General features: G+C 42.5%; 1 protein-coding gene and 1 long non-coding RNA gene across 3 annotated transcripts; one reads left to right on the top strand and one right to left on the bottom strand.

Moving 5' to 3' along the window:
* The first annotated feature begins 40 nt into the window (after positions 1–40).
* On the top strand, positions 41–26,363 carry LOC118372148 (serine/threonine-protein kinase/endoribonuclease IRE1-like). Of its 2 annotated transcripts, XM_052510621.1 has the most exons (14): positions 41–3,156; positions 5,661–5,714; positions 6,129–6,377; positions 6,996–7,244; positions 10,589–10,651; positions 11,185–11,266; positions 11,391–11,595; positions 12,393–12,495; positions 12,856–13,049; positions 14,325–14,472; positions 23,327–23,454; positions 23,667–23,790; positions 24,087–24,157; positions 24,805–26,363. In XM_052510621.1, exons 2-14 carry the CDS (start codon positions 5,696–5,698, stop codon positions 25,054–25,056), a joined length of 1,887 nt encoding a protein of 628 aa, XP_052366581.1. In that variant the 5' UTR covers positions 41–3,156; positions 5,661–5,695; the 3' UTR covers positions 25,057–26,363. The 2 variants fall into 2 exon arrangements, with proteins under 2 accessions (XP_052366581.1, XP_052366582.1); XM_052510622.1 differs by lacking the exon at positions 6,129–6,377 and having other exon boundaries at positions 46–3,156.
* On the bottom strand, positions 9,356–10,577 carry LOC127925604 (uncharacterized). Its single transcript, XR_008121517.1, has 3 exons — positions 10,284–10,577; positions 10,140–10,197; positions 9,356–9,467 (listed from the first exon to the last, which is right to left on the bottom strand). It is a non-coding gene; the product is annotated as an uncharacterized LOC127925604 (long non-coding RNA).

The raw sequence follows: 26,363 nt of genomic DNA, 5'->3' as shown, positions 1-26,363 counted from the left end.
CCCACTGTTCATTGAAAATAAGAATTTGTTCTTAACTGACTTGCCTAGTTAAATAAAATACAAATAGAGTGGTCACTCTCATTTGTTTCTAGAAGTAGCTGGCCAATGTTAGCTTGGGTGCTTGACTGCCCTTGTAAGGTCAGAAAGATCAAATCAACCCTACTCCTCGCCTGAGCATCCAGTGTTTGCTCCGAAAGCGAAACGCTCTGAATTTACGAGCGCACTCCAGATTACATTTAAGAACACGCACGAAGTTGTAAAATGTCTAACTAGTAATTTGTTATGCTAACTAGCTAGCAAGAGGTTTCATAGCAACAGCATCAACTTCTGGTAGACTGCCGAAGAGCTAGTACACTCAACTGAAATGATACTGTTCGTTTACAGTATACTAAAATGAACTAATGGTATGTTAAGTTTGTAGTATACAGTATGTTAGTATGGTTATTCGAACACATGGTTTGGCTACATGTCATGATAGGATGATTACAATGTATTCCCTTTACATTCCGGGTTATGGGCTTTAGTTTTTTTGTCCATTATTTGATGGAGGAATTATATTTATTTTCTCTGATCTTATTTTCGATTTAGAGCAAAACACTTGCGTGAACTGTTGGAATAATGGAAATAGTATAATTATTCTAATTCTATAGTTAGAATATAGTAGTGGCCACTTTGAATACAGATAGTATTTGACATGACAACGAATGAAAATGCCACGGAGGCGTTATTGTGACAGGGTAGGAAACAAATAGTTTGTGTTTCCACAATTTCCACAATGGTGGATACATTTATTACATCCAATTTTTAATTATTAAAGTGGCTAGAGATTTGAGTCAGTATGTTGGCAGCAGCCACTGAATGTTAGTGATGGCTGTTTAACAGTCTGATGGCCTTAAGATAGAAGCTGTTTTTCAGTCTCTCGGTCCCAACTTTGATGCACCTGTACTGACAACGCCTTTTGGATGATAGCGGGGTGATCAGGTAGTGGCTCGGGTGGTTGTTGTCCTTGATGATCTTTTTATTCTTCCTGTGACATCGGGTGGTGTAGGTGTCCTGGAGGGCAGGTAGTTTGGCCCCGGTGATGCATTGTGCAGAGCTCACTACCCTCTGGAGAGCCTTACGGTTGTGTGCGGGGCAGTTGCCGTAACAGGCGGTGATACAGCCCAACAGGATGCTCTCGATTGTGCATCTGTAAAAGTTTGAATGTTTTTGGTGACAAGCCAAATTTCTTCAGTCTCCTGAGGTTGAAGAGGCGCTGTTGCGCCTTCTTCACAAAGCTGTCTGTGTGGGTGGACCATTTCAGTTTGTCCGTGATGTGTGTGCCGAGGAACTTAAAGCTTTCCACCTTAACCACTACTGTCCAGTCGATGTGGATAGGGGGGTGCTCCCTCTGCTGTTTCCTGAAGTCCACGATCATCTCCTTTGTTTTGTTGACGTTGAGTGTGAGGTTATTTTCCTGACACTACACTCTGAGGGCCCTCACCTTCTCCCTGTAATCCGCCACGTAGTTGTTGTCAAGCCTACCACTGTAGTGTCGTCTGCAAACTTGATGATTGAGTTGGAGGCGTGCATGGCCACGCAGTCATGGGTGAACAAGGAGTACAGCAGAGGGCTGAGAACGCACCCTTGTGGGGCCCCAGTATTGAGGATCAGCGGGGTGGAGATCTTGTTTCCTACCCTCACCACCTGGTGGCGGCCCGTCAGATAATCCAGTACCCAGTTGCACAGGGCGGGGTCAAGACCCAGGGTCTCGAGCTTAATGACGAGTTTGGAGGGTACTATGGTGTTAAATGCTGAGCTGTAATCGATGAACAGCATTCTTACTTACAGTTGAAGTTGGAAGTTTACATACACCTTCGCCAAATACATTTAAACTCAGTTTTGCCACAATTCCTGACATTTAATCCTAGTTGAAATTCCCTGTCTTAGGTCAGTTAGGATCGCCACTTTATTTTAAGAATGTGAAATGTCAGAATAATAGTTGAGAATGATTTATTTCAGCTTGTATTTCTTTCATCACATTCCCAGTGGGTCAGATGTTTACATACCCTCAATTAGTATTTGGTAGCATTGCTTTTAAATTGTTTAACTTGGGTCAAACGTTCCGGGTAGCCTTCCACAAGCTTCCCACAATAAGTTGGGTGAATTTTGGCCCATTCCTCCTGACAGAGCTGGTGTAACTGAGTTAGGTTTGTTGGCCTCCTTACTCGCACATGCTTTTTCAGTTCTGCCCACACATTTTCTATATTATTGAGGTCAGGGCTTTGCGATGGCCACTCTAATACCTTGACTTTGTTGTCCTGAAGCCATTTTGCCACAACTTTGGAAGTATGCTTGGGGTCATTGTCCACTTGGAAGACCCATTTGTGACCAAACTTTAACTTCCTGACTGATGTCTTGAGATGTTGTTTCAATATATCCACATAATTTCCCTCTCCATGATGCCATCTATTTTGTGAAGAGCACCAGCCTCTCCTGCAGCAAAGCACCCCCACAACATGATGCTGCCATCCCGTGCTTCACGGTTGGGATGGTGTTCTTTGGCTTGCAAGCCCCTTTTTCAGCAGTTGTGGCTGCTTTGTGTGATGTATTGTTGCCTCTTGTGCTGTTGTCTGTGCTCAATAATGTTTGTACTATGTTTTGTGCTGCTACCATGTTGTCATGTTGTGTTGCTACCATGCTGTGTTGTCATGTGTTACTGCCTTGCTATGTTGTCTTAGGTCTCTCTTTATGTAGTATTGTGTTGTCTCTCTTGTTGTGATGTGTGTTTTGTCCTATATTTATATTTATATTGTATTTCTTATTAATTTTTAATCCCAGGCCCCCGTCCCCACAGGAGACCTTTTGCCATTTAGTAGGCCGTCATTGTGAATAAGAATTTGTTATTAACTGACTTGTCTGCTGTAGTTAAATAAAGGTAAAATAAATAGAAAATATGTAAAAAATCCACAGATTACACAATCTCTTTTGCACACTACCCTCTCCCACCTGGACAAAAGGAACACCTATGTGAGAATACTATTCATTGACTACAGCTCAGCGTTCAACACCATTGTGCCCTCAAAGCTCATCACTAAGCTAAGGACCCTGGGACTAAACGACTCCCTCTGCAACTGGATCCTAGACTTCCTGACGGGCCGGCCGTAGGTGGTAAGGGTAGGTAACAACACATCTGCCACACTGATTCTCAACACAGGGGCCCCTCAGGGGTGCATGCTCAGTCCCCTTCTGTACTCTCTGTTCACCCATGACTGCATGGCCAAGCACTCCAGCACCATCATTAAGTTTGCAGACGACACTACGATGGTAGGCCCGATCACCACCAACGATGAGACAGCCTATAGGGAGGAGGTCAGAGACCTGGCAGTGTGGTGCCAGGATAGCAAACTCTCTCTCTCAACGTGATCAAGACAAAGGAGATGATCGTGGACGACAGGAAAAGGAGGGCCGAGCATGTCCCCATTCTCATCGACAGGGCTGTAGTGGAGCAGGTTGAGAGCTTTAAGTTCCTTGGTGTCCACATAATATAATAATAATAATAATAATAATAATAATAATAATAATAATAATATATAATATAATAATATAATATCACCAATGAACTATCATGGTCCAAACACACCAAGACAGTCGTGAAGAGGTAACAACAAAACCTATTCCCCCTCAGGAGACTGAAAATATTTGGCATGGGTCCTTAGATTCTCAAAAAGTTTGACAGCTACACCATCGAGAGCATCCTGACTGGTTTCATCCCTGCACGGTATGGCAACTGCTCCACCTCCGACCACAAGGCACTACAGAAGATACATTACAGTACATCACTAGGGCCCAGTACATCACTAGGGCCAAGCTTTTTGACATCCAGGACCTCTATACCATGCGGTGTCAGAGGAAGGCCCTAAAAATTGCCAAGGACTCCAGCCACCCTAGTCACAGACTGTTCTCTCGGCTATCGCATGGCAAGAGAGACTGGAGCGCCATGTCTAGGTCCAAGAGGCTTCTTAACAGCTTCTACCCCCAAGCCATAAGACTCCTGAATAGCTAATCAAATGGTTACTCTACTGTAACTATTTGCATTGACCCTTCCCCTTCACTCCCATTTTTACGCTGCTGCAACTCTCTGTTTATTGTCTAAGCATAGTCACTTTACCTTCATGTACATATTACCTCAATTACCTCGACTAACCTGTGCCGGCGTATGTGACATTCGGTGCATGTGACAAATAAAATTTGATTTGATTTGAAATGTGATTTATCTGGTACCGTAAGTACCATCCCTTTATTCAATTCATGCTGTATACATTGTGTATTTTGCCCTTGCAAAATAGTCCCCTTCTTAAGCTTAGCAGATAGATGAACTCTTTCCAGAAACTGTAGTATTAAATAATGCTTTTAAGAAACAGAGTAAAACTTAAATAATAGAAAAAAAAAACATATAGAGGTTCATACATTTTGTGAAATAGCACAATTACATATATATATCAAACTGGATGGACATCAGAAATAGAGGAAGGACTAAAACAAAGAAAATATAACTATTGTAAAATAGATTGTGTCTGTAAAATGTGTATAATATGTATAAACTGTAGGTAGAAGCCGACAGTTGAAGTCGGAAGTTTACATACACTTAGGTTGGAGCGTAGCCTAGTGGTTAGAGTGTTGGACTTGTAACTGAAAGGTTGGAAGATCAACTCCCTGAGCTGACAAGGTACAAATCTGTCATTCTGCTCCTGAACAGGCAGTTAACCCACTTTTTCTAGCCATCGTTGAAAATAAGAATTTGTTCTTAACTGACTTGCCTAGTAAAATAAAAATTAAACTCATTTTTCAACCACTCCACAAATGTATTTTCCTAAACATGGCAAGATCAATTAGCTACATAGAACAGATATCTCCAACCATGCAGCTATTACAAAATTACGTAAATCCTCTATTTAAACGATCATCCATACAAAATATCATCATGAATTGTAACGCTAACAAGGATTCTTGTTGAGGCAGCAGGTAGCCTAGTGGTTAGAGTGTTGGACTAGAAACTGAAAGGTTGGAAGATTGAATCCCCAAACTGACAAGGTAAACATCTGTCGTTCAGGGCAGAACAAGGCAGTTATCCCACTGTTCCAAGGCCGTCATTGAAAATAAGAACTTGTTCTTAACTGACTTGCCTAGTTAAATAAAGGTCAAATAAAAAATGATTTTACAGGATATAGAAATTTAAGCAAAGAAAAGACCTTACCAGTGAGCAATTGACCTTAAATAAACAGAAATCTGGAGACAAAAAGTAAACATTGTCGAGAGAAGATTAGTGAGAGGAAAGAGGAAGTGGAGAAAAATAATGACAGAAAGTTGCACACTTTAAATATGCTCCCAGCAATTAAATGGGTAAACCCATAGGTTCACTCATTAACTTGTTGGAAGAATATAGAGTGTGCAACTTTCTTTCTGTATTTTTATTCAGTTGACTTCCTTTAATCAGGACCTCTTTAAAGATTGGGTATGGTCAGCTCATGTTTGTTATAGGAAAGGGGAAGTGGACATAATGTGTGTAAAGTTTGGTTATCAGTTGTAAGGGATAGCCTATACCCTTTTTTCTGTCCTGGTGAAATGTTTAATGCATTGTTACTCACTCACTCATTCTGTCTTTCTCTCTCCCTCTCCAGAACAAACTACTTCTCACCATTCTTAGTTTGCTGCAATGACATCAAAAGAGGATGGTAAATGTGACATATTTGCTTTGGGATCAACTCAAAAATAATACTATTGATTTGTGCAAGTTGCAGACAACTGCTGTAGTTAACTTGCTGTATTTGTATATAATTTGTCTACCATGTTTTGTAGTTATAAAATAAAAAGGCATCCTAAAATATGCACATTGTGAGGAATGATAACAAATGGCATTAAGGTAGCAAGAATCATACTGCTAGAGAGCATTAATACTACACCATTGATATTACATGAACAAATACTACAGTATGATGACAATTTGATGTGTGTCGAACCTGAGTGCAGCCAATACTTCCCAGCTTCCTACATGTTTAGTCTTGTCCATTTAGGGCACATACACCAAGAGCGATTGTCTAATATTGTCTTGATAACTTCAACTCTTTCTTTTCTAACCTGACTACCAGCTGCTGAGTTTGTGGATAGACACAGGGCTGAGCTCATCCAGAGGGTTCGCAAGGTGATGCCCATAGCAGATGATCTGCTCAGAAGGGGCATGATCCAATATGAAATGTTTGCTAATATTTCAACTTCCAAGACCAACCCAGGCAAGATGAGAGAGGTGTACAAAGCATTGCAGTCAGGAGGGACACCACTTAAAGCAGCCTTCTATAGGATTCTGCTGAAAAATGAACGTCTTCTGGTCATCAATCTGGGTAAAGTCCTCTCTCTTCCTCTTTGTGGTGCAGTTTGTAGGACTACTGTAGAATATGCCATTTTTACACATTTACCATTTGTCACACTCTTCCCCATTCTGTGGGCAAGAACATAGGCTACACTCTGATGTTCGTTTAAATTAGGTCAAGTAGAAATGTAACCCAGTCACAACTCAAAAGTTAAATGTGTAAGTCTCTGTAGGTGGTTATCTTAACAGACAAAAGAGGCCGACCATAACTGACCATTATACTCGCAATGTTAATGTCATTAGACAGCAGAATTTCATTACCACCCATTTTTACCAGAGTACAGCATCCTCAGCATGGGAGTGATACGCAGTTGGAGATTAGGGTTAACCCTACCCTCACAATAAACCCTACCTTAATTGAGCCAGCAAACTCAGTCATTTCTTTCTCCCTCTTACAAGGACAACATAGTAACAGACAAGGCTTACTGGCCTATGACTAGAATTTCACATTTGTCCTGTCCTGAATGTAAACAAAACCTCCCAGCTTCCTACATGTTTAGTCTTGTCAATTTAGGGCACATACACCAAGTGGGATTGTCTAATATTGTCTTGATAACTTTAACTCTTTCTTTTCTAACCTGACTACCAGCTGCTGAGTTTGTGGATAGACACAGGGCTGAGCTCATCCAGAGGGTTCGCAAGGTGATGCCCATAGCAGATGATCTGCTCAGAAGGGGCATGATCAATCCTGAGGTGTACTCTAATATTCAAACTACCAATACCAGCCAGGACGAGATGAGAGAGTTGTACAAAGCCGTACAGTCAGGAGGGCCAGAAGTTAAATCAGCCTTCTACAGGATTCTGCTGAAAGAGGAACCTCATCTGGTCATCGATCTGGGTAAAGTCCTCTCTCTTCCTCTTCTTGGTGCAGTTTGTAGGACTACTGTAGAATACGGCATTTTACACATTGTCACACTTTTCCCCATTCTGTGGATAAGAACATAGGTGACACTCTGATGTTTGTTTAATTAAGGTAAAGTACAAATGTAACCCAGTCACAACTCAAAAGCTAAATATCTAAGAATCTGTAAGTGGTTATCTTAACAGACAAGAAGCAGACCATAACTGACCATTATACTCTCAATATTAACGTCATTAAGCAGCAGAATTTCATTACCACCCAATTTGACCAGAGTACAGCATCCTCAGCAAGGTAGAGACAAGCGGTTGGAGATCAGGGTTAGGGTTAAGCCTACCCTCACCCTAACTTCATCATACCAGAAAACTTACTAGGACAACATAGTAACAGACAAGGCTTACTGGCCTATGAATAGAATTTCAAATGTTCCTGTCCTCTGGGGAAGGCAATCAATGTATTGAAAGGTAATGAAAGTGCTTTGAAAGTGTCTGTTTTGTCAAACAAAAGAAGCTGTCTGACCATAACTGATCTTTCAATTCTGAATGCATTGTTCTCCATTTCACTCTTCAGAAGCAAACTGCTCTAATTCTTGAATGTTGGAGTGGTGGCCTCCACCAACTGCTGTTTTTGAACTTGCCGTGTGGATGTGATTCAGATCTGGACTCTTCACTGGCCACCCCAGAACAGTTCAGTGTTTCTTCTGGAACCATTCCAGGGTGGTTTTTATGTGTGTTTGGGGTTGTTGTCTTGCTGGAAGACCTACAACATTCAACAGAGACACAGTGTTTAGACACTGGGTTGAACATTGCAAAACAGCTTGATAATCTGCTGATTTTATGATTTCTTGCACATATTCAAGGCCCCCAGTACCAGAAGCAGCAAAGCAACCATACAGAATTATTGAACCTCCCCCATACAGACATACATAATTAATTGTCGGGAAAGTGGTATTTTCTTTGAATGCTTCATTTGGTTGTTGGTAACCAGAGGAAGACCCCACTGCTGAAGAAGAAAACAACACCATCCCCACAATCAAAGATGGAGGAGGTTTGATAATGCTGTGGGGTTGCTTTTCTGCCTCCGGTGCTGGGGGCATTGAACGTGTGCAATGCATCATGAAATCAGCAGATTAGCAGGTGTTTTGGAGTCCGATGTTCAACCCAGTGTCCAAAAACGCCTCTAAAACATACATCAAAAAGCACCCAGGAATGGTTAGGAAGAGATGCTGGACTGTTCTGAAGTAGCCAACGAAGAGTCCAGATCTGTAAACTCATGGCAAAATCTGAAAATAGCAGTTGGTGGAGGGCATGCACCCCTCAAACATTGAAGAATTAGAGCAGTTTGCTGCTGAAAAGTTGCCTAAATTGTCAGTAGAAAGGTGCAGAAAGCTCATTGATGGCTGCAAGAAGCGTTTGTCTGCAGTTATATGGGTCAAGCTCCAGGATTTAGTCCCCACATTATAATTGGAAGAGGAAGTGTAAACTCTAACATAGCCTAATATATAGAAATGTAACTCCAAACACATTTTCTCAAGTAGCAACTGTTTAGCTGGTTGAACAAAGGTTAGCCATGTGTTGGCAAAAATGAATGTCCAAGTTTAAAAAAATACTTGTGGGTGCTTTGTCAAAGCCTATGTCAGATGCTTTGTTGAATATTAGGAGTTGAGAAATAAAGTTGACATGATAAGAAATAACATATTCACCTCTTTTATATTATAGTCATGCAATGTACGTTTAGTTTATTATGTTATTACTAGCAATATTGATTTTAAAAAATGCACTTTATTTAAAAATATATTTGTGAACCACCTGCAGTACATGCGTAGACACCTAGGGAGGTGCAGTACATGCGTGGACACCTAGGGGGGTGCAGTACATGCGTAGACACCTAGGGGGGTGCAGTACATGCGTGGACACCTAGGGAGGTGCAGTACATGCGTGGACACCTAGGGGGTGCAGTACATGCGTGGACACCTAGGGGGTGCAGTACATGCGTGGACACCTAGGGGGGTGCAGTACATGCGTGGACACCTAGGGAGGTGCAGTACATGCGTGGACACCTAGGGGGTGCAGTACATGCGTGGACACCTAGGGGGTGCAGTACATGCGTGGACACCTAGGGGGTTGCAGTACATGCGTGGACACCTAGGGGGGTGCAGTACATGCGTGGACACCTAGGGGGGTGCAGTACATGCGTGGACACCTAGGGGGGTGCAGTACATGCGTGGACACCTAGGGGGGTGCAGTACATGCACCTAGTGGACACCTAGGGGGTGCAGTACATGCATGGACACCTAGGGGGTGCAGTACATGCGTGGACACCTAGGGGGTGCAGTACATGCGTGGACACCTAGGGAGGTGCAGTACATGCGTGGACACCTAGGGGGTGCAGTACATGCGTGGACACCTAGGGGGTGCAGTACATGCGTGGACACCTAGGGGGTGCAGTACATGCGTGGACACCTAGGGGGTGCAGTACATGTGTGGACACCTAGGGGGTGCAGTACATGCGTGGACACCTAGGGGGTGCAGTACATGGTGGACACCTAGGGGGTGCAGTACATGCGTGGACACCTAGGGAGGTGCAGTACATGCGTGGACACCTAGGGGGTGCAGTACATGCGTGGACACCTAGGGGGTGCAGTACATGCGTGGACACCTAGGGGGTGCAGTACATGCGTGGACACCTAGGGGGTGCAGTACATGCGTGGACACCTAGGGGGTGCAGTACATGTGTGGACACCTAGGGGGTGCAGTACATGCGTGGACACCTAGGGGGTGCAGTACACCTAGGGGGTGCAGTACATGTGTGGACACCTAGGGGGGTGCAGTACATGCATGGACACCTAGGGGGGTGCAGTACATGCGTGGACACCTAGGGGGGTGCAGTACATGTGTGGACACCTAGGGGGGTGCAGTACATGCATGGACACCTAGGGGGGTGCAGTACATGTGTGGACACCTAGGGGGGTGCAGTACATGTGTGGACACCTAGGGGGTGCAGTACATGCGTGGACACCTAGGGGGGTGCAGTACATGCGTGGACACCTAGGGGGGTGCAGACCCCAGTTTGAAGACCCCATGTAATATATAGACACGCCCTTTATAATGTAATAATTCAATGGGACATATCAGATTATCCATTCGTTGTGACATCTTCAGCCAGGTCTTGTATTGTAGTGTTTTATATCTTTAAAATATATTTTATACGGTATATCTACCATTGTGCTGGTATGATAGTTCTCAATGACATGATGTTGTGCATTATATACAGTCAGGTCCATAATTATTATCACCCTTGATATGTATGATATCCTATTTTAGGTCCTGCATTACCTCCTGCCTCCAATATATTTCCTGGGACTGGAGTTAAACCTGCTGCACTTGGTGAGCTATCAACCATTTTGACATGTTTGTTAAAACCTAAAGTTCCAATTTGGTTCCCAATTTACATGAGCATGTATGCAACATAAATCCAATCTTTTCAATACTCCTTACAGATTATGTTAAAGGCAAGACAGCAATAGGTGCAATGCTCCCAATTATGCTAATACAATGTGTCATTTTAACTAGAGAACTTTCTGCAATGTGGGAAATGTAAAACTTGTAGTGTATTTGAGGTTTAAAAAGGCTTCTGAAGTTTGTAAATTCCACTTAGAAATTTCAGTCTTGATTGTCCCGAAAAATCTATCAACCCCTACACAAATGTCCACAAATTAATTATAATCCACATAATCATTTACATTTCCTGTTGCTGCATGATTATCTTCCAGCTGTAGCAAACTGGCTCAAATTTAAATCCTACATATGTATAATTCTCATAAGCCTTTGATTTAACAGATAAGGTTCTGTGTCTTGACAATAAAGGTACTGTAGGGTGGTATTTTCTGTCTGAATACAGCGTTTTCGTTTCGATACAGCATCAGACGAGGAATCGGTTGGAAAGATCAGATACTACACCAATAACTATCTTGGAAAAGGTGCCGATGGAATTGTGTTCAGGTAAACCAGCTTAAAGGTTATTGTAGAAATGTGTTTGTAACCCAAATCCCCTCTTTGCAGCAAAAATGTCTTTACGGTCGGTTCATTGACTAGATGTTTATCTTTCTCCCCCTCTATCCTCCAGGGGTTACTTCCATTGTGATGATGTCAACAAGCGTCCTGCGGCAGTGAAGAGAATTGAACTAGCAAAACAAAGCAATGCTGATCGAGAGGTCGCTTTGCTTCTTCAATTGGACGACAATCCCCATGTCGTCCGTTACTTCTGCACTGAGAAGGACGGGCAATTCCTATACATTGCCATCGAGCTGTGTGCCGTCTCTTTGGATAAGGTCTAAGTGAATGACTCACTATTTTATTCTCTGACTTATCCAAGGGGTTAAAACTTGATTATTATAACAGTCTCACATCATGATTATCTGTGTTAGAATATATACTGAACAAACATATAAACGCAACATACAACAATTTCAAAGATTTTACTGAGTTACAATTCATATAAGAAATCAGTTAATTGACATAAATTCATTAGACTCTAATCTATGGATTTTACGACTGGGAATACAGATATGCATCTGTTAGTCAAAGATACCTTAAAAAGGGTAGGGGCGTAGATCAGAAAACCAGTCAGTATCTGGTGTGACCACCATTTGCCTCATGCACTGCAACACAGGCTGTGGATTGTGGGCCGTGGAATGTTGTACCAGTTCTCTTCAATGGCTGTGCGAAGTTGCTGGACACTCCCTCAAAAATTGAGACATTTGTGGCATTGTGTTTGTGTAAGACAACTACACATTTTAGAGTGGCTTTTTATTGTCCCCTGCACAACGTGCACCTGTGTAACGATCATGCTGTTTAATCAGCTTATTGATATGCCACACCTGTCAGTTGGATGGATTATCTTGGCAAAGGAGAAATTATCACTAATGGATGTATACACATTTGTGCACAAAATTTGAGAGAAACACAACTTTTGTGTGTATGGAAAATCTCTGTGATTTTTTATTTCAGCTCATGGAACATAGGCCCAACACTTTACATGTTGCGTTTATATTTTTGTTCAGTGTACATTCCAAGGTTAGAATGCTTGGTGTTCATCAGCGCACTAATACTTGGGTGTCTCTTCCAGTGTTTTACTAAAGAAAATCCTTTTGACCTTCGCGGACTGAACCCAGTGATGCTGCTGCAGCAGACCATGATAGGACTGGAACACCTGCACTCTCACAGCATAGGTTCTAATTACATTTTTTAAAAGTTTAATTTAAGCTTTATTTAACTAGGCAAGCCAGTTAAGAAACCACTTGGCCAAACCCGATGACGCTGGGCCAAGTGTGCGCCGTCCTATGGGTCTCCCAATTACGGCCGGTTGTGATACAGCCTGGAATCTAACCAGGGTCTGTAGTGACACCCATAGCACTGAGATGCAGTGCCTTAGACCGCTGCACCCCTCAGGAGCCCAGTATATACTGTAGACTGTAGATAATCCTAATGAAGTTACAGTATTGATGACTTTTCCTTATATTATCATTGATCAGATCTATGATCTTCCCACAACTCCTGTAGACTGATTCATCCTGATCTTTTCTCCCCAGTCCACCGTGACGTGAAGCCCCACAACATCCTGTTGAAAGACCATTCTGACTCAGTCACGGTCAAGATCTCAGACTTTGGGATGAGTAAGCAGTTAGCGGACGGCAGACAAAGCTACAGCATGAGGTCGGGAGCTCTTGGCACCATGGGCTGGAATGCCCCAGAGGTCCTGGATGACAGCAGGAAAGTAAACCCTGTGAGTGGCTCCTGATCTTTACACTGGACCAGAGAACTGTTCAAGTCATTACAGATTCAGAGATAATCCAGAAAGAAATGTGATGAAATGGGCTAATTGGCATTTCCTTACAGGAGTTAAACAGGATTGGCCCATTGCTCAAAGGAACAGTTCACCCTAAAATCAAAGTTGATCTTCTGTTGTGGAGATCAAGCTACAGTATATTACACGTACATAAGAAAGATAGTAGGCACCATCTATCTTTAGGACCATGCTCGACATTAGACAATAACCCCTTTAATTCAAAATGTTTATACCAGTAAAGTATACCATTAAAAATGATGGAACCAGGAAGTTTCTGTACAATTGTATGATTGCCAATAGATCATTTGTTCATTCGACATGGTGGGATCTTTTTGTGTCTGTAAAATTATTTATGCGGGAAATGGCAGTAAAAACGGCTTCATGCTCAAATATTGATATAACAACCACATGTTGTGTGGTCCTCCCACTACGACTTCGGAAACCAAGCCGTTTATTAGGCTACACATGAAATAAATTATGAACTTGACAGGAGTGTGATTTTTTAAAATATTTTTTACCTTTATTTAACTAGGCAAGTCAGTAAAGACACATTGTTATTTACGATGACGGCCTAGGAACAGTGGGTTAACTGCCGACCGATTTTTACCTTGTCAGCTCGGGAATTCAATCTAGCAACCTTTCGGTTACTTTCCCAATGCTCTAACCACTGCTGCCTCCCAAAAGTGAAAGGTGATGAGCTTGATGCTCCTTTCCAATAAATATCGAGGGTCTTATTCTGGGGACATGATGATCGATGTTTGACTTCCATTTGACAAAAATATTCTCGCTCTTATCCATCATAATCTCATCATGTCAACTAGCCTACCCTGACTGTATCTGCTAGCTAGAGAGCAGATATAGAGTAGGCACATTTCTATTGAATTCAACCGTTTTTGTGACAGAACTATGAGTAGAATTGAAAATGCAATGGAAACAAAAAAGGAAATGTGTGAACTACGTCATGACGCACTGATCGTTATCCTTAACAAGTCCGGTTGGTGGGAACACACTACAGGCAGGAAAACGCAAATGTTTCTTTATGTAGATTTTAGAATATTCGCATGAAAATCTGTCACCAATTGGATGGAAACCTAACTATAGTCTGACAAATTTGTGAACTATTATTTTAGGTTGCCTTTAGATTAGAACTAGTAGTGATTGTGGTACTGTTCTGAAACAACTATTATTAAAGACACTCCTCTTCCTCTACAGACCAGTGCTGTGGACATCTTCTCTGCCGGCTGTGTGTTTTACTATGTGTTGACAGGAGGAGAACATCCATTTGGAAAACCCTATCGGCAGACTGCTAATATCATGGATGGCAAATACAACCTTAACGGATTACAGAAAGACAAACATGGTAAGGTTAGTGTACAACTGAAAGGTTGTGTTAGCACAGGGGAACCCAAGAGCAGAGTTCTTGATTATGGAACGGGTTGCAGCTGGTAAGGAGCCGCTCTGGCTCCAGCACACGTGTCTCCAACCACATAATCACACACAAACAGAGATGGAGGGGAGAGAGAGAGAGTCTACTGTAGCAATGGCTGCAGGTCAAGGAGACACTGGATGTCCACTAGGGGGTGTGGCAGGAGCAGATGTGACAGGTTGTTTCTGAAATGATCATCAACCCTAGTCAGATCTTCAACGTTATATACACTATCAGTAAATAACTATAGGCTGGGCAGCACCTCCTACTGGGGAATAGATCTATCTACAGCTATCCCTTTGATCCAGGGTTTTGACCAAGCCCAGTCCTGCTTAATAGTCAGTTACCAATGTGCTATCATGAGAAGGATTGCTGAGATATCTCCACTTAAAACCTAAATAGATTCACTGTTGCTATCGAAGTAATTCCAAAGTGTAGGTTTAACAGAGCAAATTAAAGGTAAACATACTTTATCAATCATATATCATCCATGATGCTATTTAGGCCTATACACCAAGTCATCAACAGCTATTATTTATATTTAGCCCAGGATTCAACTAAAAATAGACAATACATATAGGCCTAGGGTTTCAAACTTGAGTTAATTTCAAATTTAATCTACAAATTAATAATGAAATCAAAGTTTATTTAAAGTGGCAATATGTAACTTTTTGGGAAACCCAACCAAATTCACATAGAAATGTGAGTTATAGATCCATCATTCTACTTGAAAGCCAGTCTAAGTAGCAGTAGAGCTGTTCTATGTGCTCTATTTCTATACTTCCTGCTCTTATGTTTTGTTTTTGCATCTTCTACTTTGGATTTGTAAACCAGTTTCAAACAGTTGAGACAACAATGTTTTTGGTTATGGTAATTATACTTCACAGCAGTTTATATGGATTCTCTACACCCCTCAAACTGAACTCTGGACCTCGAAGCCAGTCCCACTGCGTTTTTTCATTGTTCCCCTCTAATCAAGTTCTGATTAGACCTGGGACACCAGGTGGGTGCCATTAATTATCAGGTAGAACAGAAAACCAGCAGGCTCCGGACGTCGTAGGGAAAGATTTGAATACCCCTGCTCTACACTATACTAGCTTATTTTGAACATAAATTGAAAGTAGGCAGACTATTCGAGTTTTAACAACCAGGAAATGACAGAGCGATTTCTGCATAGTGCACCTTTAAAGTGCATTTAAAGGTTGATCTGATTTGATTTTGTCCTATTTCTGTAACTTAGATTTTTGGAGACGCACATCCAACATCTAAATTATTAATTTGTAGACAAACTGTAATTAAAGCCAGTCTAAGCCAGACTAAGTCAGTGGCACAGATGGAACTATCTAAACAGAAGATAATCTCCTTTAAATGAAGAGCTTATTTCCAAAATGCTACAACTACCAATTTTTCACATTTGTGTTTTTTCTTCACAAATTATTACTTATGGGTACCTTCATGTGTGTGTAAAATGTTACTGTTTTTATTCATAGATTTGTATGATGTGTATGAAAATGTTGTTTTTTTGCTCAACTATATATGTCCATTATTTAGCTGAAATGGATATTTGACTGTGATTTGTGGTTGTTTCACCTAGTTATCTTAAGATGAATGCACTAAGTAAGTCACTCTGGATAAGAGCATCTGCTAAATGACTAAAATGTTCATGTAAATGTTTGACATACAGATATTACTGTATTGAATAATACAAAACGTTTTAATATTGATGTCACAAATGTATACATTTCTTTAGTAAACAATTAGTTATTTGTTACATTTGCATGTGTAAAACCTAGCAGTACAAATGAATTATCTTTGAGTGAGACAAACATATAGCATTTAGCAAATAAAATGTGAAACCATCAAGTGATATATTTTAAACAAACACGTCTGTCATTGAACAACCCCATGCCATGATTAGATTGTGAAAAAACACACCAATCTATTTCATAATTTCTTTAAACAATTAAAGCTAATTTACCAAACTTTCTGAAAGTGGATAAATAGTGTTTCAGAATGAAACTCTTCAAATGTTGATATTTGGTTGCGTTGTAAACCAAACACAATTCTAAATTACTTTTGTAATATAGCCTTAGCCTAAAGTTATCTTACAAACTATTGTCACAGTATTTATTCAACCTTAAAATGAGTAACACATCCATGGCCACATTTTGATGTAACTGTAATAAATATCTTCCTATGTAATCTGCGCAGAATTTCAAAATGGCATTGATCACTTGCACCATTTACTTTTAATGTAATCAACTGAATCCAGTTCATTTGATTGTGCTATTAGATGAAGCACAGTAATAACACATGAAGTAGTTGTATAAATAAACACAATATCTGACATTCACATTTGAACTTTGTTTTAAATGTTTGAAAGTGCAGTGATAACACATTTAGGTAACAACAAACCAAAAATTGACATTCTTTTCCCATTGTAATTTGGTTGTGCTTTTACAGTAGATGGTCTAAAGCATAGTGATAACAACAAACTTTCAACAACTGTTGGCTGTCTTTTTAGTGGGTGAATATACTGTAGGTTATATTCTCATTGATCAAAATCTCCACCAGATATTACCCAGTTGTCCACTTTCATATGACATGGTGTGTCCAGTGTGGGTACTTTCATATGACGTGGTGTGTCCAGTGTGGGTACTTTCATATGACGTGGTGTGTCCAGTGTGGGTACTTTCATATGACGTGGTGTGTCCAGTGTGGGTACTTTCATATGACGTGGTGTGTCCAGTGTACTTTCATATGGGTACTTTCATATGACGTGGTGTGTCCAGTGTGGGTACTTTCATATGACGTGGTGTGTCCAGTGTGGGTACTTTCATATGACATGGTGTGTCCAGTGTGGGTACTTTCATATGACGTGGTGTGTCCAGTGTGGGTACTTTCATTCATAGTGTGGGTGACGTGGTGTGTCCAGTGTGGGTACTTTCATATGACGTGGTGTGTCCAGTGTGGGTACTTTCATATGACGTGGTGTGTGTCCAGTGTGGGTACTTTCATATGACTTTCATGGTGTGTCCAGTGTGGGTACTTTCATATGACGTGGTGTGTCCAGTGTGGGTACTTTCATATGACGTGGTGTGTCCAGTGTGGGTACTTTCATATGATGTGGTGTGTCCAGTGTGGGTACTTTCATATGACGTGGTGTGTCCAGTGTGGGTACTTTCATATGACGTGGTGTGTCCAGTTGTCCACTTTCATATGACGTGGTGTGTCCAGTGTGGGTACTTTCATATGACGTGGTGTGTCCAGTGTGGGTACTTTCATATGACGTGGTGTGTCCAGTGTGGGTACTTTCATATGACGTGGTGTGTCCAGTGTGGGTACTTTCATATGACGTGGTGTGTCCAGTGTGGGTACTTTCATATGACGTGGTGTGTCCAGTGTGGGTACTTTCATATGACGTGGTGTGTCCAGTGTGGGTACTTTCATATGACGTGGTGTGTCCAGTGTGGGTACTTTCATATGACGTGGTGTGTGTCCAGTGGTGTGTCCAGTGTGGGTACTTTCATATGACCAGTGGTGTGTGGTGTGTCCAGTGTGGGTACTTTCATATGACGTGGTGTGTCCAGTGTGTCCAGTGTGGGTACTTTCATATGACGTGGTGTGGGTACTTTCATATGACGTGTCCAGTGGTGGTCCAGTGTACTTTCATATGACATGGTGTGTCCAGTGTGGGTACTTTCATATGACATGGTGTGTCCAGTGTGGGTACTTTCATATGACGTGGTGTGTCCAGTGTGGGTACTTTCATATGACGTGGTGTGTGTGGGTACTTTCAGACGTGTGTCCAGTGGGTACTTTCATATGACGTGGTGTGTCCAGTGTGGGTACTTTCATATGACGTGGTGTGTCCAGTGTGGGTACTTTCATATGACGTGGTGTGTCCAGTGTGGGTACTTTCATATGACGTGGTGTGTCCAGTGTGGGTACTTTCATATGACGTGGTGTGTCCAGTGTGGGTACTTTCATATGACGTGGTGTGTCCAGTGTGGGTACTTTCATATGACGTGGTGTGTCCAGTGTGGGTATGACTTTCATATGATGTGGTGTGTCCAGTGTGGGTACTTTCATATGACGTGGTGTGGTGTGTCCAGTGACGTGGTGTACTTGGGTACATATGACGTGGTGTGTCCAGTGTGGGTACTTTCATATGACGTGGTGGTGTGTCCAGTGTGGGTACTTTCATATGACGTGGTGTGTCCAGTGTGGGTACTTTCATATGACGTGGTGTCCAGTGTGTACTTTCATATGACGTGGTGTGTCCAGTGTGGGTACTTTCATATGACGTGGTGTGTCCAGTGTGGGTACTTTCATATGACGTGGTGTGTCCAGTGTGGGTACTTTCATATGACGTGGTGTGTCCAGTGTGGGTACTTTCATATGACGTGGTGTGTCCAGTGTGGGTACTTTCATATGACGTGGTGTGTCCAGTTGTCCACTTTCATATGATGTGGTGTGTCCAGTGTGGGTACTTTCATATGACGTGGTGTGTCCAGTGTGGGTACTTTCATATGACGTGGTGTGTCCAGTGTGGGTACTTTCATATGACGTGGTGTGTCCAGTGTGGGTACTTTCATATGACGTGGTGTGTCCAGTGTGGTACTTTCATATGACGTGGTGTGTCCAGTGTGGGTACTTTCATATGACGTGGTGTGTCCAGTGTGGGTACTTTCATATGACGTGGTGTGTCCAGTGTGGGTACTTTCATATGATGTGGTGTGTCCAGTGTGGGTACTTTCATATGATGTGGTGTGTCCAGTGTGGGTACTTTCATATGACGTGGTGTGTCCAGTGTGGGTACTTTCATATGACGTGGTGTGTCCAGTGTGGGTACTTTCATATGACGTGGTGTGTCCAGTGTGGGTACTTTCATATGACGACGTGTCCAGTGTGTCCAGTGTGGGTACTTTCATATGATGTGTGTGTCCAGTGTGGGTACTTTCATATGACGTGGTGTGTCCAGTGTGGGTACTTTCATATGACGTGGTGTGTCCAGTGTGGGTACTTTCATATGACGTGGTGTGTCCAGTGTGGGTACTTTCATATGACGTGGTGTGTCCAGTGTGGGACTTTCATATGACGTGGTGTGTCCAGTGTGGGTACTTTCATATGACGTGGTGTGTCCAGTGTGGGTACTTTCATATGACGTGGTGTGTCCAGTGTGGGTACTTTCATATGACGTGGTGTGTCCAGTGTGGGTACTTTCATATGACGTGGTGTGTCCAGTGTGGGTACTTTCATATGATGTGGTGTGTCCAGTGTGGGTACTTTCATATGACGTGGTGTGTCCAGTGTGGGTACTTTCATATGACGTGGTGTGTCCAGTGTGGGTACTTTCATATGACGTGGTGTGTCCAGTGTGGGTACTTTCATATGACGTGGTGTGTCCAGTATGACGTGGTGTGTCCAGTGTGGGTACTTTCATATGACGTGGTGTGTCCAGTGTGGGTACTTTCATATGACGTGGTGTGTCCAGTGTGGGTACTTTCATATGACGTGTGGTGTGTCCAGTGTGGGTACTTTCATATGACGTGGTGTGTCCAGTGTGGGTACTTTCATATGACGGTGGTGTGATCCAGTGTGGGTACTTTCATATGACGTGGTGTGTCCAGTGTGGGTACTTTCATATGACGTGGTGTGTCCAGTGTGGGTACTTTCATATGACGTGGTGTGTCCAGTGTGGGTACTTTCATATGACGTGGTGTGTCCAGTGTGGGTACTTTCATATGACGTGGTGTGTCCAGTGTGGGTACTTTCATATGACGTGGTGTGTCCAGTGTGGGTACTTTCATATGATGTGGTGTGTCCAGTGTGGGTACTTTCATATGACGTGGTGTGTCCAGTGTGGGTACTTTCATATGACGTGGTGTGTCCAGTGTGGGTACTTTCATATGACGTGGTGTGTGTGTGGGTACTTTCAGTGTGGGTACTTTCATATGACGTGGTGTGTCCAGTGTGGGTACTTTCATATGACGTGGTGTGTCCAGTGTGGGTACTTTCATATGACGTGGTGTGTCCAGTGTGGGTACTTTCATATGACGTGGTGTGTCCAGTGTGGGTACTTTCATATGACGTGGTGGTGTGTCCAGTGTGGGTACTTTCATATGACGTGGTGTGTCCAGTGTGGGTACTTTCATATGATGTGGTGTGTCCAGTGGTGTGTCCAGTGTACTTTCATATGACGTGGTGTGTGTGTCCAGTGTGGGTACTTTCATATGACGTGGTGTGTCCAGTGTGGGTACTTTCATATGACCAGTGGTGACGTGTGTGTCCAGTGTGGGTACTTTCATATGACGTGGTGTGTCCAGTGTGGGTACTTTCATGATGTGTGTCCAGTGTGGGTACTTTCATATGACGTGTGGTGTGTCCAGTGTGTGTCCACTTTCATATGACGTGGTGTGTCCAGTGTGGGTACTTTCATATGACGTGGTGTGTCCAGTGTGGGTACTTTCATATGACGTGGTGTGTCCAGTGTGGGTACTTTCATATGACGTGGTGTGTCCAGTTGTCCACTTTCATATGATGTGGTGTGTCCAGTGTGGGTACTTTCATATGATGTGGTGTGTCCAGTTGTCCACTTTCATATGATGTGGTGTGTCCAGTGTGGGTACTTTCATATGATGTGGTGTGTCCAGTGTGGGTACTTTCATATGATGTGGTGTGTCCAGTGTGGGTACTTTCATATGACGTGGTGTGTCCAGTGTGGGTACTTTCATATGATGTGGTGTGTCCAGTGTGGGTACTTTCATATGATGTGGTGTGTCCAGTGTGGGTACTTTCATATGATGTGGTGTGTCCAGTGTGGGTACTTTCATATGATGTGGTGGTGTGTCCAGTGTGGGTACTTTCATATGATGTGGTGGTGTCCAGTGTGGGTACTTTCATATGACGTGGTGTGTCCAGTGTGGGTACTTTCATATGATGTGGTGTGTCCAGTGTGGGTACTTTCATATGACGTGGTGTGTCCAGTGTGGGTACTTTCATATGATGTGGTGGTGTCCAGTGTGGGTACTTTCATATGACGTGGTGTGTCCAGTGTGGGTACTTTCATATGACGTGGTGTGTCCAGTGTGGGTACTTTCATATGATGTGGTGTGTCCAGTGTGGGTACTTTCATATGATGTGGTGTGTCCAGTGTGGGTACTTTCATATGATGTGGTGTGTCCAGTTGTCCACTTTCATATGACGTGGTGTGTCCAGTGTGGGTACTTTCATATGACGTGGTGTGTCCAGTGTGGGTACTTTCATATGATGTGGTGGTGTGTCCAGTTGTCCACTTTCATATGACGTGGTGTGTCCAGTGTGGGTACTTTCATATGATGTGGTGGTGTGTCCAGTTGTCCACTTTCATATGACGTGGTGTGTCCAGTGTGGGTACTTTCATATAATGTGGTGGTGTGTCCAGTTGTCCGCTTTCATATGACGTGGTGTGTCCAGTGTGGGTACTTTCATATGATGTGGTGTGTCCAGTGTGGGTACTTTCATATGATGTGGTGTGTCCAGTGTGGGTACTTTCATATGACGTGGTGGTGTGTCCAGTGTGGGTACTTTCATATGACGTGGTGTGTCCAGTGTGGGTACTTTCATATGACGTGGTGTGTCCAGTGTGGGTACTTTCATATGATGTGGTGTGTCCAGTGTGGGTACTTTCATATGATGTGGTGTGTCCAGTGTGGGTACTTTCATATGATGTGGTGTGTCCAGTGTGGTGATGTGGTGTGTCCAGTGTGGGTACTTTCATATGATGTGGTGTGTCCAGTGTGGGTACTTTCATATGACGTGGTGTGTCCAGTGTGGGTACTTTCATATGATGTGGTGGTGTGTCCAGTGTGGGTACTTTCATATGATGTGGTGGTGTGTCCAGTGTGGGTACTTTCATATGATGTGGTGTGTCCAGTGTGGGTACTTTCATATGATGTGGTGTGTCCAGTGTGGGTACTTTCATATGACGTGGTGTGTCCAGTGTGGGTACTTTCATATGATGTGGTGGTGTGTCTAGTGTGGGTACTTTCATATGACGTGGTGTGTCCAGTGTGGGTACTTTCATATGACGTGGTGTGTCCAGTGTGGGTACTTTCATATGACGTGGTGTGTCCAGTGTGGGTACTTTCATATGATGTGGTGTGTCCAGTGTGAGTACTTTCATATGATGTGGTGTGTCCAGTTGTCCACTTTCATATGACGTGGTGTGTCCAGTGTGGGTACTTTCATATGATGTGGTGTGTCCAGTGTGGGTACTTTCATATGATGTGGTGTGTCCAGTGTGGGTACTTTCATATGATGTGGTGTGTCCAGTTGTCCACTTTCATATGACGTGGTGTGTCCAGTGTGGGTACTTTCATATGACGTGGTGTGTCCAGTGTGGGTACTTTCATATGATGTGGTGGTGTGTCCAGTTGTCCACTTTCATATGACGTGGTGTGTCCAGTGTGGGTACTTTCATATGATGTGGTGTGTCCAGTGTGGGTACTTTCATATGATGTGGTGTGTCCAGTGTGGGTACTTTCATATGATGTGGTGGTGTGTCCAGTTGTCCACTTTCATATGACGTGGTGTGTCCAGTTGTCCACTTTCATATGACGTGGTGTGTCCAGTGTGGGTACTTTCATATAATGTGGTGGTGTGTCCAGTTGTCCACTTTCATATGACGTGGTGTGTCCAGTGTGGGTACTTTCATCACCATGTTTTTGAATGAACAAAGTGCCTTGGCCTTGAACCTGCCCATGGTTACTGTGTCTGTGTGTGTGTTTGGTCTTGTCTTTCCCAGAGGACATCGTGGCCACAGACCTGATAGAACAGATGCTGAACATGGAGCCCCAGAGGAGGCCTTCTGCTGAGAGCGTGCTCAAACACCCCTTCTTCTGGAGCCTGGAGAAACAACTGATGTTCTTCCAGGTCACTATTAAGTATAATCAATGCATAGCTAATGTCAGTTAGCTAGATTACAATATCCTTTAATTCTACTAGGTAAAAAATGTAACTGCAACAACAGAAACAATGGGTATTCTATCAATAGAATATATAGCAATAGTGGAGTCCATTGAGCATACAGCAAGAGGGTGGTAAACGAGATGTTGGATTAATTAAAGTACTGTCTTCCCCTGTAGGACGTGAGTGACAGTATTGTAAATGAGACATCGGATGGTCCAATCATACAGCAGCTAGAGTCAGGGGGACAGGAAGTGGTGAGGAATAACTGGATGGAACACATCACAGCAGTTCTGCAGAAAGGTTAGTGACTGGTCTGAGATCAGCGTTTGAACAGCAACACTTTGCAGCCTGTAATTTTCTATTTTCCATTTTCTATTACAGTATATTTCTAGTAACATTAACATCCAGATCAGAGGTGTCATGAATGACATGACTACATTTGCAAGATGAGTTTATTGCTGGACCAGACAACAGCAACATCTCTGTTTTGTTGTTGTATTATATTACACTAATGACAAACTTTCTTGATATCATAATTCTGTATCTTAATAGAATTGTTGTTGTTTGTTTAGTGGCTGTGTTTCTTCCTTCTGCAGATCTAGAAAAACGTAAAGGAGCATATGAAGAGGACTCTGTTAAAAGTCTTCTACGTGCCATAAGAAACAAGGTGTGTTCTGTCCAAATACAATTGCCATACTATATTAAAATACACAAATGATTGGCCTCCCGGGTGGCACAGTGGTTAAGGGCGCTGTACTGCAGCGCCAGCTGTGCCATCAGCGACTCTGGGTTCGCGCCCAGGCTCTGTCGTAACCGGCCGCGACTGGGAGGTTCATTGGGCGATGCACAATTGGCCCAGCGTCGTCCGGGTTAGGGAAGGCTTGGTTGCTAACCAAGGTTGCCAGGTGCACGGTGTTTCCTCCGACACATTGGTGCGGCTGGCTTCCGGGTTGGATGCGCGCTGTGTTAAGAAGCAGTGCGGCTAGGTTGGGTTGTGCATCGTCTCTCCTGAGCCTGTACGGGAGTTGTAGCGATGAGACAAGATAGTAGCTACTAAAACAATTGGACACCACGAAATTGGGGAGAAAAAGGGGTAACATTTTTTTTTTAAATACACAAATGAAGCATAATAATAACATGTTGGTATATTTGCAAAACATTATTTAATTAGTCAAAAACATGAGAGGATGCAGGCATCCTCTATGCCACCTACTACCCCCATAAACCTGTTAAATGTAGTATTTATGTAAATCTGACACAAGAAACTAAATGTGTGTAAATTACATTTTATAAGCAACATGTTGTTTCTCATAGAAACACCATTACCACGATTCTCCTAAGGAGGTCCAGAAGACTCTGGGCTCCATCCCTGATGACTTTGTCTCCTACTTCACCTCCCGCTTCCCCCACCTGCTGCTGCACACCTTCCTCGCCGTGCGTTCCTTTGCTGAGGAGCTGACTTTACAACATTATTACCTCAAGTCCAACACAAAACTTAGACGGCAGAAGAGAACACACCCAGAGCCTGACCTGACGACAACCAAGCCAACAACTAAAAAAATGTGACCATAGTGTGAAGTCAGGCGCTCCGCTGAGAAGTACTCCATCCCACACCAGCAAACCTCCAATTTATGTCAGTACACTGTAATGTCATGGTTCTTTTTACATGAACAATATTGGTTTGTCTGAAGAAGAAGCAATCACTTTAACTTGTATGCAGATGACACTGTTGTGTATGCTATTTCACCGATGGCTGACCAGGTTCTGTCAGAGCTTTAATCTGCCTTTATTGTCTTGCCGAAAGCCTTTATTAACTGAAATTGTTACTTAATTAATGCAAGGTAAAACCAAGTATATATTATATTTTAATCACGTAAAAATGTATCTGATGACTTATGCATACGTACATTGGATGGTGCCCTCATTGATTATGTCCCCAACTAATCAATATATAGGCATCTGGATTGATGATTGTCCTTCAAAAAGAATGTTGATGAGTTCGTTAAAGGTGCAATATGTAGAAATCACTCTGTCATTCCTGGTTTCTTAAATTGCAATAGTTTGCCTAATTTCAGTTTGTGACAAAACAAGTAATATACTGTATAGTGTAGAGAATCATTGCACCATCTAAACTGTGGTGAAATATCTCTTCAATAGTAAGAATATTGTATTTCCAGGTGTTTGAAGCTGGTGTACAAAACTGAAAGTAAAAGGAGTAAAAATGAAACTAAAGAACGGGAAGCATATAAATAGTGCACATAGAACATCTACAGCTTGTTAGACTTGCTGTCAATGGGAATGACAGATCGATAACTCACATTTCTATGTGAATTTGGTCAGGTCACCCAAAAAGTGACATATTGCAGCTTTAAAACGTGAAGGTAGTCCGAAATGTGTATGATTATCTTGTATTCTTTATTTATTGAAGAGGGTTCTGTTCATTTCCTGGTCTGAGAATTGATGGGCAAGCAGTGGTGCATTCGACTGCATAGTTATTGAATGGGACGGGTAATGTGGTAGTAGCCTATCCCGGGGGATGTACATGTTTATATCCCAGGTTGTATTCATGCTTAAAGCAGGGGAAGCCCCTTTATTGATATGTGTGCATGTATACTGTATGTTCAAGTATGTTTATGATCTGAAGACATTTATATTGTAATTCATGTCTTTTGAATGTTGATTGAGTGTGTGAAATGCCTTGTTTTTATTGGTTAAATGCATTATGGGTAGGAGTATAAGAACCCTGTATTCTCATGGTTTTAGAGACAGACAGGGTAAGGTCTATTTATTTGATTGTGTAAATAATTGTACAGTTTGCCGGCTCTTTATCCTCACTTTGCAAATAAAAGCCTCACTCTGAGCAGGAAAAATCA

Source organism: Oncorhynchus keta, unplaced genomic scaffold, assembly GCF_023373465.1.
Source record: "Oncorhynchus keta strain PuntledgeMale-10-30-2019 unplaced genomic scaffold, Oket_V2 Un_contig_5912_pilon_pilon, whole genome shotgun sequence".
Classification (NCBI taxonomy): domain Eukaryota; kingdom Metazoa; phylum Chordata; class Actinopteri; order Salmoniformes; family Salmonidae; genus Oncorhynchus; species Oncorhynchus keta.
This window is presented reverse-complemented; position numbering and strand designations above follow the sequence as displayed.